This window comes from Ambystoma mexicanum, chromosome 1p (genome assembly GCF_040938575.1).
Source record: "Ambystoma mexicanum isolate Mex_15411 chromosome 1p, UKY_AmexF1_1, whole genome shotgun sequence".
Lineage (NCBI taxonomy): Eukaryota > Metazoa > Chordata > Amphibia > Caudata > Ambystomatidae > Ambystoma > Ambystoma mexicanum.
In genome coordinates, this window is record NC_090921.1 from 1,071,754,445 (window position 1) to 1,071,768,629 (window position 14,185).

General features: G+C 45.9%; 1 protein-coding gene across 2 annotated transcripts in view; it reads right to left on the bottom strand.

Annotated features, from left to right (window-relative positions):
* Window positions 1–14,185, bottom strand: part of PEAR1 (platelet endothelial aggregation receptor 1) — a 390,559-nt gene that overhangs the window by 31,535 nt on the left and 344,839 nt on the right. For both annotated transcript variants that reach the window (XM_069604561.1, XM_069604559.1), the window contains exon 20: window positions 13,433–13,548. In XM_069604561.1, coding sequence (XP_069460662.1) covers window positions 13,433–13,548 — 116 coding nt within the window. The remainder of the gene's footprint in view (window positions 1–13,432; window positions 13,549–14,185) is intronic.

A 14,185-nucleotide genomic window follows, 5' to 3' on the forward strand; every position in this document is an offset into this window, starting at 1 on the left:
ATTCAGGGAAACCCATTTGGCTAAAGCATTCCTGCACTTGTGATGCTATGAATGTGGTCTATGGCCTTAAATGTCCCTGCGGTCTTTACCATGTAGGGATGACCACGAGGAAGGCTAAGATACGTTGGACGGAGCATAAATCCAATATCCGCACCAAGAGTCCAAAATCACTGGTAGCAACACACTTTACAGAAGCTGGACACACAGTAGCCCAATTGAAATGTGTCATATTGGAACAGGTTAAATTGGGGCCAAGGGGTGGTGACATCACAAGGAAACTTCAACAAAGAGAGATCTTATGGATTGAACTGCTTGACTGTCTGAGTCCAAGGGGCATGAACCTTGAATTCGATCTAATGTGTTTTGTTTAACTACCTGAAGCTTCAGATTAGGAGCTTCTTCAAAATTAGGGTTTTTTGAAAACTGAACTACGCAAACATATATCGACATAATGGAGAATTGCTGTCAATAATTGTCTCCGGTTTAATCATGGGATATGCTGTGCTCTGTAATACAATGAAAGGTGGTTGATTAGATTGTGAACCTCTTGGACATCCGTCGTGGGGGACACAAGTGGGGCAGACTACGGATAGAATTGTCTTTTGCCTATGTAATACCTTATCTGATTGTCTATGAAAATGTCAGAACATTGAGATAATTGTGGGACACAAGTGGGTTAGACTACGGACAGAACTGTCTTTTGCTTATGTAATACCTTATCTGATTGTCTATGTAAATGTCAGAACATTGAGATGATTGTGGGTATTTGATCAACTTTGAGTAAGTGATATGCGGATCCTCAACTTCTAGAGTGTGAACGGCGGGGTTGCGCCATTGTTGGTGCTCCCGAACCGGCAGTGTATCTGGACTCTACCCCCTAATAGGGATCTCCTCTACTTTCTTTCCTTTTCTTTTCTTTTCTTTTCTTTTCTTTTCTTTTCTTTTCTTGGGTCGTTATTACTCTCTTGGATTTTTCCTTTACAAGCCTTGGCATTCAGATTGCTTAGCATCTCCCTATGTCCACCTGCCCACCTTACCATCTTATCGGGCATTTTGCCCAACATATACTCCCGGCCTTAGTACAGCTCTTTTTAATGGCCACAAGGACACGAGCGGACTTTACTCTGTACCCTTCCTTGATGCCCACCCTTAAGTGCCGTTTGACTAGATTAACTTCGTTTGCAGGGGTATTCCCTAGAACCCGACGAACATGAGGCCTTTGGCAGATCTTGTTCTGCATTTCCCCATGCCCACCTGATTACCCTGATAGGCACTTTTGCCCAACATAGACTCCAGGCTTAAGCCCGACTTAACTTTGTGGCCACAAGGACCCGAGCAGATTTATTTCTGCGTCTTTCCTTGTTGCCCACTCCTAGAACCCGACGCACATGAGGCCTTTGGCAGATCTTGTTCTGCATTTCCCCATGCCCACCTTATTACCCTGATAGACACTTTTGCCCAACATAGACTCCAGACTTAAGCCCGACTTAACTTTGTGGCCACGAGGACCCAAGCAGATTTATTTCTGCGTCTTTCCTTGTTGCCCACTCCTAGAACCCGACGCACATGAGGTCTTTGGCAGATCTTGTTCTGCATTTCCCCAGGCCCACCTTATTACCCTGATAGGCACTTTTGCCTAACATAGACTCCAGGCTTTAGCCCGGCTTAACTTTGTGGCCACGAGGACCCGAGCAGATTTATTTCTGCGTCTTTCCTTGCTGCCCACTCCTAAGTGCCGTCCGATCATATACACTATGGGATGGTTTAGGGTTCCTTCCGGCCCCAATAATTATCCCTTAAGAAGTGGCACTAACCGGGTATCAACGTTATCTGATGCCGTTCTGATCAATCGCATCGCCCCGAATACTTATGCTTTAGAATTCTGATGGTGCACACACACGGTTGATTACGGCTGGGGACATGCCCACTCTAAAATGGCGGCCAGTCACACTGCTGCGCATGTGTGGCGTCGCCGTGGAAACCTACAAACAACAGTCACAGACAGCCCCCTGCGAATGCGCTGGACGGCTGACTTTTCGGTATACATCGCACTCGATACGAGGTGAGTGCACACACGGACGTTTTTGTCCATAGTATTGTCATTGTCGGATGGGTCTATATTCACGCCCAGATCCGAGCATCTCGGAACGCCTTTTACTTTTTTGGAACGCCGGTGGATACCGGTTTGAAATCAAGCTAAATCCCATTACGCTACTCGGCTGCACGTCTCTGGACCCAAGTTAGGTGGAACCTGGCCGCTCCATGCAAAAGTTTATCTGCCCCTCTGTGTTGCACAGCCTTGACTGTTCACTCTGGGGATGAGACGTAGTTGGTTAGATGCCCCTCTGTTGGTTTGATTTAATTAAATCCTGTACCCCATTTTAAGGTGTCTTTATGTTGTGCTAGGAGTCGCTTTGAGTTTGTAGTGAGGTATTCACTACGCATGAAGTTAGGTTCTCCCTATTTAACATATGCATACTTTCCCCCTCCCCGTAGGATACTGAATACTCAGAGTCCCACGCCTACCTGCTACTGGTCCCAGTCGTGCACTGAGGTCCCGTAAAGTTTGGTTCTACGAATTGACAACACCTATTGCTGATGGATTATAAGGTTAGTGTTCTAGCGTTTCTTGCTAGTGATTGAATTAAGGTCGAGTATGTTAATTATTAGTGATTATATCTTTTGGTTACTTTCTAGAGATTTGAACTGTGAAACATTATGAAGAATGGGAACAAATAGTTACCTTAGCCCTGAGGATGGATTCTGTGATAATCCGAAACGCGTTGGCAAATGATTGAATCTAATGGTGCTATTTGGAATGTGTTTCAGAGACTTTAATGAGTTCATAAAAACGCTAGTTTGAATGTTGTAAACACTAGTTACTTATGTATTTATTTGAAAACATTTGGCGAATTTTGTCGTGTTCTGGAAAATCGCTATTCTTGTATTAAAACAAAAAAAACCTATGTTTATAGCTTTGTTGGAACATTTTTGTAGTTACCATATTGGCTTCATTGCCAGTACTTCACGTTTACTATGATTGAGCACCTGCTCTCTACTTGAGAGCTATGCATATTAATTACTTATGACATAGTGAATTGCTCTAATTACCTAAGGGATATTATCCCGTGAGGAGTGCATATGGGGTTACCATGTGGAAACTCACGGTTTTGTTTGTTTAGTGCTTAATTTGCCCCGAGTGGCCTCGTGGCTTTTACCCCTCTGCACCTGAAGTTAATTCAGAACTCTAAGTTGTTTTTGAATACCCCTTGTCTTTAAAAAGAAATATTAGCAAGTTATATATTTACGTGCTAGTGCCTCCCACCCCCCATTGTTTTGTCATTTCTAATCCTGCCACAGTGTAAGAGATAGTGTTGGTGTGAAGAGAAAAAGAAAAGACTTTGCTTGCAAAGCGGCTTCCTCATTCTGCTGCTGTTCCTTTAAGTATTGCTATATCTAGCCTTCACAGGCGCAGAGTCCTAAGCTGAGTCCAGTCACTCGGCCAGTCAGCCGACTGTAGCTGACTGACGTCAGTGGGCTGACCGGCCTCGGCTTGGTGGAGAACTTCCATTGCGGTGACCGTGTCAGGATCTGCTAATATGACCAGGAAATTGCCTAAGCGTGGAGCACCGGAGCTGTCCTCACCGGCTTGGAGTCTCGAGACAGGACGTCGAGTCTAAGGAGTGGCTGCCCGCTTCAAAGTGCACAACAAACACCAATGTAGTTGCGGGCGAGTGTCTCAGAGGGGGAAGGTCGGGTCGAGGTCTTTCCTGAGGTTTTGACAATGGACCCTGACGTAATTATTCCTCAGGACAATCTGTCAGACCAGATCACCTGCATCCCTCCGCCCATGCCTTTGATTCAGGGGTAGACCACTCTTGCCTGACAATACATGGGTCTGATTTACCCGATAATCCATCTACGGCTCTCCTCGCTCCCTTAGTGCGCGCCTCGTCGATATAACCGGCCTCATTTTTGCTGCCATCTTTATCATCCTGCACAGCCTGTGGCCAAGAAGGAGTTGCCGTGGGTGGGGGCGGATTAGCTGTTCCTTCTGGACAGCCTCCCTCCCCGCGACCCAAGCACTTGCAACGTGCCAGTCTGGCGCAATCTCTCTTTGTCAGCCGTTTCTCTGCTGGAAGATGCCACATCCGAAGTACTTGCTGGTATGAAATCTAACTTGACACCAACTGCAGCCCCATCTCTTTCAACAGCTTTACCGTCTGCTTCCATTCTACTGGGGGGGTCCTGCACTTATTAGCACTACCCCTCCACCAACCTGCTGAAGGAGACGTAAATCAGGGCCGCTTGCAGCATCTCACAGTCGCCTCTTTACCCTGTCGACCAGGGGCGACGGCTTCTTTTGTGGAATATCAGGTGGTGCAAAATAAGAGAAAGAACACGGTTTTGCATTCAACCCCATACTCTCTACCCACGAGCAGCAAAGTAAAATGGAAATGGACGAGTGTGGGCTCAGAAATGGCTCAACCACAACCAGGGGCGAGTCTGAGTCTGAGCGCCAACTCTCGGGAGAGCTGCAGCCCTGTAGAAACAATTCAGATGCTAGATAAAGCAGCATTACTGCACCAAGAAAATCCTGTTATGAATACGATAACTGAGAGAAAGGACAAACCTGATATAGAACTGCTAGAGACCTGTCTCAACACTGACACCGGGGCCCAGCAGGGGTCCCTACCTAGCTCTGATGAGCTCGACACAGTGGCCTAACTTCCGCACAGAAACCACCAAGATCTCCTCTGCCTATCAGAGACGACCCCCAAAGCCTCCAGGGGAAATTGTCTATTTGCACCCTAATAAAGACTGTTTTGGACTCTATGCCCTAGGACTTGTGATTTCAACCTCTCCGATACTTCAGCCGCCACTATTGGAGGAGCATAGACCATCCCTAATCCACCTTAGAGACCAAGAATTGTTGAGGATGTATTTGGTTACTGGTGGGACAAAGAGTCTGCTTCAAAAAGCAAGTACCCGTATGGGACCCAGTCTGATGAGGGCTTCCAACACAACCATCACAACTCAGCCCCTTCCTGTACCTGCCGACCAATTTCCTGTGATCTCCAATTCCGATTGTGTAGTATTTGTAGCTGTGCAAGATGACTCTGCATTAAAAGAGCTCGTTGCTTGAAGCTCCCATACCTGAGTCTATACCCGGATGGCAAAAGATTGACCTGGCCAACCCGTACACTAGCTGGAATAAGAGTAAAGCGAGATCCTCTCTGCCATTGTTCGAGAAAGGCTAAGATGACACTCGGCCACGTAATAATTGGCCTGAGAGAGACTGCCCAGGAGAGTCAACGGTCTGGAGGGACGAGTGACATCGATCCAAAGAAACTGAACAATTATCTTTTTGGCCAAATGTCAGTGATTATTATCACCTTAGTGCCTTTCACAAAGCTCTACGAATCTTTAAATGACTCCTTAAGAGAACAAACCACTCTGCTTGCAATGCTGCATTCTTGGATGCTATTTGTTGGAGGATTCATTACAGTGAAACCCCTGCTGAATTAAATACTAACAATGACGTGGCACAGTGGGATAAAGCTAGATGTTGCTCTAACGACCTTGGACCAACACCTCAGAAGGAAATCCTAAATCCTCTGCGTCACCCAAATAGGCTGTCCGGAGTAGGGTCTGCTAGGGCCTCGTCCAAAATCCAATCGGAGGAGACCTCTGCTATACCTTCTATACCGGATGAATCGCCTGAGACAGGGCACCCCATTGTAGATCCTAATACAGCGGATAGAAATCCCCCAGGTTTATCTATGCACCATTTTGCGCCGTCAATAACCCCAACAGTGGACTTAACTGCTCCTTCAGGAAATTCCAGATCTTTCCCTCTCTTTAGTAGGACAAGAAGAATTATCGAGTCTAGCCCTTCCAAGAGCCCCCTTGCGCCCCTGCTGCACTGCTTCCGGGAGGGTCCAAACGGGGAAGTGAATAACCAAATAAAATAATCTGCCAAGAAATGTCCTCAACGTTGTAAGAAGCAGCTTTGGAAACCAAAAGAGACAAAGCAGAATATTTCAAAAAAGCACAGCCGACACACTGCTGATCTGCTTCCTGGCACTATCAATCAACGGACAAGTAATCTGACTTCTTTGGATGAAGAGGTGTTGAACACTTTGTTAAACCTGTCAACCTACTCAGTGGAGGGTGTTGGATCGGGCCTAAGTCTTGTATTGGGGGCCTCTTTGATCGTCTCGATAGACTTGACTGACGCCCAAAGAGTCGGATCCAAAGGAGCAATAGAACCCAAAAAAGTTTTCCTTACGTTGGCTGAGAGACGAGAGAAACCATTGGATCTAGCAAGGGTACAGGAAGTCCATGGTCCAAAGACTGTGGAGTCTAAGGCTGGAACCCATATACCTGGGCTTGCCGCTGCGGGTCTCTCAGAGAAAAAACGTGGAAACTCTTGGCTCCCTGAGGTTAAGAGTAGAGGACTAACCTAAAAAAACACGTACCCTACGAAAATTCACAAGCAACCAACTAAACTGACCAAAGCCAGGTGTATGACTGCCCCAAGAAATTTGCTGCACCCCACAGCGAACCGCAGTCCGGCTAGTTCCAGGGGCCGGAATGTTTAACAGCATGAGATCAGGAAACTGGACGCTGGACAGATGCTTAAGATTGGAGTGTGTGGCTGATAAAGGTAGAGACTTGATTCTAAACAGGAGAAATGCCCTGAGAATATGCCAATATATTCCAACTCTGCGACAAATTAACACTGATGATTTGGCTATAGTCGAATTTGAAAATGAAGATTGCCTGGACTTGGTGCCCCTGCACTTGCAGTCTATGGTTGTCTTGCAGTCTAGACTTGATGCTCTCGGCAATCCCAAGTTTCTTGATTTTAGGATATGATTTAACAGATTCCACAGTGGAGAAAGAGTGTCAATTCCTGAAGCATCAACCTCCTGTGCCCAAAGGCGACTGTTCTAGTTTTGAAAACGTTCCTCTCCGTCAAGCTGGGAACAGCTACGGGTTAAATTTCCACAAGACCCAAGGATCAGATCCATGGATAAGCTACTGACCTCTAGTTATGATGACTTTGCAGATGCCACCAAACAACTGGCGCTAAAATTAACACGGACAATGAAAGGTGCTAATACGACAGAGCCATCATTCTAGACTATGGGAAACAAAGCTCTTCAAACGTCTACACAAGAGCTGGAAAATTGGACCTGGTTGGCGACTGTGTTAGCCCCTAATTCCAACAAATAGGACAAACTACAAGCGAAGATAGAGGACACTCTTGTATCTCAGGGAACACAAGAGGATCATTGCACGTCTTTGCAAAGGGTGAACTAAATTGGTCTGAGGCTGACATGGTGTGTCTGCAGGAAACTGGCTGCATGAGTGCCCCACATTGGATGGTTTTACAACATTGCAGTAAAAGGTATTTTAGGCTGCCCCCAATCGGGGCTATTAACCCTGGTCAGACATGACCTAGAATGGGAAGTAAATTTGTCACACTATGGGAGGCCATTTTGTACAGCAAACGACTCTACAGCCTAAAAGGATTGACCAGTAGTCAAGTAGATTGTAGGTCTCTAACGATCATCGTTTACTGGAATCCTATAGAAATCTGCATTAAAAAAATGCTGCAGACAGTGACATTGGCAATTGACGATGCGTATAGTCAAAAGGACCCTTCAATTCTTCTGGGTGGGGACTTGAATTCCCTTTGTCTTGAAGACAAAGACAAACACACCCGAGTCTTCTAAGGCACAAATCAAGAGAGGCAATGCTTGGATGTTGTTTGGCAAGAATAGGAACCTACATATGATCAATGGTCATTTCGAATCATTGGGGCTTCGAAAGAAAACTTTGAAAAGAGGGACTCAGTCCTCAGTAATCGACTCCATATTTTTGTCAAGAGATCTGATTGATTGGTCGATACAGGGGGCTGGAAGTGTCGGTCACCTCTGCCAGTGACCATAACATCCTAAACATGTCTTGGCACAGCAATTGCTTGGCAGCTAAGGGGAGACAATTGATGGAGCAAGGTATCGAACCTATCAATAATGACTGCAGACTGAGAATGAGGAAAGGAGAGGTGCTGCAGGCAACAAAGACTCTCCATGTGAAAATTGAAGATGCCTGAAATAGGGCTGAGATGAAAACATGAAACTATGTTCAAGCTCTAGCACCATTTCTGGTAAAAAATGGGACTAAGAAGACCAACTCAAAGGATAAAACATTCCTATACCAACTGGTTGAAAAGCTATAAAAGTACCTTGTTGCAACTAGATGCGGAACAAATGAGGCAAACTATCTGCTCCAAAAGTTCTGCTGCAATGTGGGGTGTATTGACTAGTGCCTTGTCGGACCTGAATCTGTCTCAGATAAATGGAGTCTCAGAGGCTGACTGGATGAAGTTCTTCAAAACTCTTTAAAGCAGGCAATGGACTCGAATATAACCACCTACTTGGTCTAGAAATACATGGCACTTACACTTCATTCAAGAAGATCTGATCTACCTTATCAAATGTGCTATCCCCTCCCGAGCGCCCGGGCCTGACGGCCTGTCAAATGCTATACTGAAGCAAAACCCGCGGGAATGGGCCAACATGTTTGAGCTGATTCTGAAGATTGTGATTACAACTCAAACAATTCCGGCCTCTTGGACAACGGCTAATGTTATACCAATCTTTAAAAACGGCAATAGACAGGACCCTAGCAACTATCGCCTTATCGCATTATTGGACGCTCTCGGTAAAATGTATGCCACTCTCCTAAACAGACTAACGCGGTGGGTGAGTGAATTTGATCACTATGACACCTTTCAGGCTGGATTCATCAAGGGCTTGGGTACAGCTGTGCCAATCTGTATTGTATCAATCCTAAAGAACAAAACCTTAAGGGCAAAAGGAAAGCTGTACCTGGCTTTTTTTTACTTTCAGAAAGAGTTCGATCGTATTGACTGGGAACGCCTGTGGCTTACATGGACAAACGGGGGCTGCCCTGAAGATCTGGTGGCCCAAATAAGAGGTTTACATTTGAATACCTCTATTAAAATCTGTCTTACACCGATGGATGGTTAAGCGAAGATATTTCAACACAGGGGAAAAACAAGGCTGTCCATTGACCCCTTCTATCTTCAACCTATACATCTCTGACCTGAATAAATGATATGATATGACATTTATAACAAACCTATACACAAGTGTTTCAAGGCGCGAATCACTGGACAAGGTCAGATGTATTCCACCATCTATAAAGGGGGTAAAGATATCCCGGTTGTTATATGCTGGCGACTTGGTAATCTTCGATAAAACTGCTGTTGGATTGCCGAGACAACTGAAAGCTTTGAAGGACTATGCTTCATAAAACAATTTACTGATCAACATAGCAAAGACACAGATTTTACAAATCAGGAAGGGTACTCAGGTAATGAGGAAATGTCCCTACTGGTTTGTCGGTGAGGAGGGACTGGAGTCGGTGAAAACCTTAAAATATCTGGGGGTATGTGTTTCACCAAGCTCGATAGAAACAGTTACTGGAATCTCCCAGAGTGGGAAGGTAACAGCCGTAGCAAACCATGCTTTGATAATAAAGCATACATTTTGTCAGTTTTCCATGATACCCGTCCTTGAAATGTACAAGCTCAAGGTGGTCCCAATCCTATCATACGGAGTGACAAAGCGTTGGAATGTTCTCTTAGGGCTTTATTGGAAAAAGACTTTCGGCTTGTCTAAATCCATTCCTATTCAGGTCATAAAAGGAGTGCTGGGCCTTTGCTCTCTTCAAGCAATTGTTGAATGGAAAAATTTAAACTTCTTCGGCAAGTGCCTCAATCCAGAAGCCCCACCAGTGTTGGCAATTATTAGATCTGCCCTATTGAAAAAGGATGAAAGCCTATGGGGCATGTGGGGAGCCAAGTGGCGAGCAAAATTGAATGTTTTTGGAGTTTTATTAGATGATCTATGGATTACTCTGGTGACAGTGAAGAAGAATCTGTTGTCCGCGGATTTGGATCTCCATTGCTGATGAACTAACCAAGTACAATTTTTACAATGATGCAGCTAAGGAGCCGAGAAGCAGAGGCTCCTTGCCAGAATACTTCAGAACATTTCCGGACCCATGCTTCAGATCAGACTTCATGAGGATGCGGCTGAACTGCTGTAAAAATAACTAAGTGATGGGCTCTAAGGAGGGTGAACTCCTCGGATTGCAGATTCTGTGAAGTTGTCGGTCAGGAGTCAGGAGGAAAATCTCTGGCATCTATCTTCAGACTGCAAATCATTAAGTTCGCTCAGAACAAAACACTTTGGAACATTTCTAGCAGATTTCGTAACATGTCCACGGACGAATGGTGGCCAATGCTGAGGAGTCAAAAGAAGCAGGGACTATCACTAGCCGCTGCAAAATTCACAAGAGAAGCTTTAAAACGTAATAGTTGATGACTGTTAATCACACTGAAGGCCGGCGAGAGATATGTTCTTTCTGACTAAGGAAATGAAGATTCACTTCTCCAAGTCGTTGGGTCATTTTGCTTTGATGGGAAGGATGGCCTGGAATTTGATTTTTCAAACGTTTTTAAGATAAAACTGTTTAGCGAAGAAAAAAGAAAGAAAAATGTCTAATGGTCATGTGTCTGGTCTTTCCAGATATGGTAATTTCTAATCCTGCCAAAGTTTGCATGATTGAATAAGTGTATGAGTAAGTTTTACCATGCCTTAAGGAGACATTTTAAAACATGAGGAAGAAATGAGGATGAATATTTGGGCAGGGTGTGTTATGGTCAGGCTATCTATTATTTGTCAGTGTGTGAAGAAGGAAGCCTAGCTTTTGCCCATGTCGGTAAAACCCTTGCAGCGGCCAATAGCACGGTGGAAAAATGACAACTGTGCACGTACATCATAAGCAACATGAGAGTTGAGCCTCGAGAGGCAGAGGAACAAACCGACCGAATAATTCTGTTTTCACTCTGACAAACCACCGAAGGTGTCCAATCACCGGATCGCCAGCTACTTGGAGTAGCATAAGGATACTTGGATAGAGACCCTCCATCATTCTGACAAATGTTTTCCTTTTTTGTTTGGTGTTAGCCATTGTCATGCTGTCCTTGCTCTCTCCTAAGGGACTCATCTGTTAAGGGAGTGTGACATGGGCAGGATTTTTTCGAACTGTGACCTCATATTTCCACGGTGTTGCGGCTGTTGCCATGCTTTGCTTGACTGCCTCTTGTGACATTGAACAATGATGATGCCCTTCACAAGCAGGGGCAGCTAGTCCATAATGGGCGAGATGGCACTGACCTATCAAAACCATTGCCCACTGCGGATGAGCCATGGTTTAAACTGTCAAAACAAAATGTGGTTTCCCTTTGAATGGTTATGTTTCCCAGAGCACTTGTCCAATAGGCATTTTGCTTCCCTAGACTTGCCCGGCCCATTGGATATGCAGGCTGGGCAACTGCACGACTGAATGTGCAAGGGGCGCTCCTGCTCCTCCCCACACATCCAGATTCAACGGCGTGCTGGCGAAGTGTCGCTCCGGCTCCTGCGTGCATGTGCAGGAACCAGGAAGCTAATTTCCTGGTTTTTGTTCTTGTGTGCGGTAGCCGAAGGCCCTTGTCACTGGAAGCACCATTGCGGGCATTGCAGATGTATTTGTTTATGGCTGCCACTGTTAGTGTGCTTACATAATATAATACTGTACTCCCAATCCACAGCAGGCAACTGCATCATGATGCAGAGAGAGCCTTTTATTGGCTCACTACATTTTAACTAAAAGGGCATTGCCACTATTTTCATCTTGGAATTGTAGGACATGTTTGACGATTTTATAATTTACATACAGCAAATAATCATGTTTCTATTTAGTGTGAATGTTTCCTGGTGTGTCACAGCTTTGAGCTTTGACATGCACTATTACCATATATTACTGTGAAGGAATCTCTTGATTATGTTACAGAATAGCATTTGGGATTACAGATTAGTATTTTTGTACAACAGTATGCGCCTCGTTACGTGTGAGACATGGTAATACAGTTACCAGTACTTGGAATTTTGGATTTACCAGCATATTCCAAGTGTCGGCAATCGTAATAACAGGATTCTCTGGTGGCGCGGTGCCTGAATTACTGGCAGCTCTGAGCTGCAGGTAAATCCGGTCACCACACCACCAAACTTGTGTTATGGAGGTCCGGAAACGTACCAGAAAGAGAATTTACCGGCATGTTAATACCGGACTGCCATACTTCTAATGAGGCCCTTTGACTGTATCTGTGTGTGTTTACAAAGCTGCTCGGGGGCTTTATGTGCACGTTTTGTTCTGAGCAGCTTGTGACGTTGTTTGTCGGAAACGAAAGCAGACATGTATAATGCAAACAGCAAGACCTCATGTGTATGAAATGAGACATGGATGATTTCGGGAGGGTGCATGATACGTATTGTTCGGATATTAACAGACGAATATGGCTACAGAGTAAACAGTGCAGCCATTTTGAAGTGGAAGCATTGGGAAGTATTATCAATGGCACATCTACAGTAGCAAGCATTAGCAAATCCGGTAAGTCTGCCTTTGAAAAAACGTAGAGTAAGACTTTTTTTTCGTCTGGTGGTGGCTTTACAAAATAATGTTACCCTTTACGTTTACAAATCCAGAACTGTTAGCTTTAGCACTGCTTGTTCAGACTACTGCCCACAGCTGTAAATGGAGGCTGAGCCGGGGGGAGGGATCATGGGTGCACTGAGGCTCCTCAGAGTGCCTCACTGCACTGTAGGAGGGCACTGTGAGGTCAGTAAATGTAAGCAACATGTAGTTGGATTGCTACCCTTCCAATGCCAATTTAATCCAACCCACCACCCCAACTGAAATGAGTAAATGGACATTATTAAGACTTACTCCATCCATGGTTCAAAGGGCATCCGTTCATTAAGGGCCACATGGAATGTTACACCCAATGCCAAGCCTTTGAACTTCAGCCACAACTAAACTTTGGCATCGACCACTTAACACAATGGGCCTCATTACGACCGTAAAAGGTGCCGTAAAAGGTGCCGACGCCGTTTACCCCGTACCGCCTCATTACGAGGTCCCCTCGCGGGACCCAGGAAGCAACGCTTGGTCAAACTAGGTGTGCTTACCGGGTCCCGCAAGGGGAAGAGGGAGCAAACAACGGGCCAACTCGTAATGGCCCGTTGTTTGCTCCCTCTCCCATTCCCATTGCCCTATGGGGGCTGAAATGGGAATGGGGAAGGACTGGGTCCGGGTCCTTGGAGGGAGGAATTACCAGGCCTTCCGAACTCGGAATGGCCCGGTTATTCCTCATTCTGAGGGCCCGGATCCGGACGCGATTTCAAAGACCCACCCCATTCTGGTTATCCAAGGCCCCAATTCCCCTTCGCCGGAACCAAAGCACTGTTGCGCGACTGGCCATCTCGAGAATTGCACATAGTCTTACCTTGACAGAGCTCCCCCGCTCCTGGTTGTTGGGGACAGGGGGAAGGGTGGGCCCACAATGGGTCAGAGTGTGGTAGCTCGGGTTGGAGTAGTAGTGCATGTAACTGGGCGGAACATCTGAAAACAGAGGAAGAAGTGATTCTGTGTAAGCTGCAACATAATACTACATGATTCCGCATGGTTCCGCACCATGGTATAGAACCATCACACATTAGCAGACACTGAGCAGCGCATTATTATTATTATTATTTAAAATAATAAGTTGTATTAGTACCCGGCGAGGGTCAACCAGAATGTAACAAACATTCTGATTGGCCCTGGCCGGGGCTTTACCCGACTGGGAATTCCTCGGCCGGGTTTCCTTGCCATTGTTCCCGGTGGGGGGCGTGGCAGCCCCTCGGCCAATGAGGAGGCTCGAAACGGGGCTATCCCCGCTCCGAGCCTCCAGACAGCAGGCGGCTGCCATCCTCTCCCACCGGGGATTCACGTAGGTGTTTTTTTTTTCCTCCCTTCTCGCCTGCAAACAATCCCCTCCCTCCTCTCCCACCCCCACTTACCTTCTTATTCCTACTTTTTTTGAGAGCGAATGCGCTGGGACCACTTCTGCTCCCAGAGCATCCGCTCTGATGGCCGCCATGGAAAGAAAACGGACTCCGTTTTCCCTTCCCTGGCTGCCATTTTCTTTCATATTTTTTTTTCTGTTCTGAAACGCCCCAGCATTTCGGAACAGAAAAAATGCTCTTAGTAACCTGGT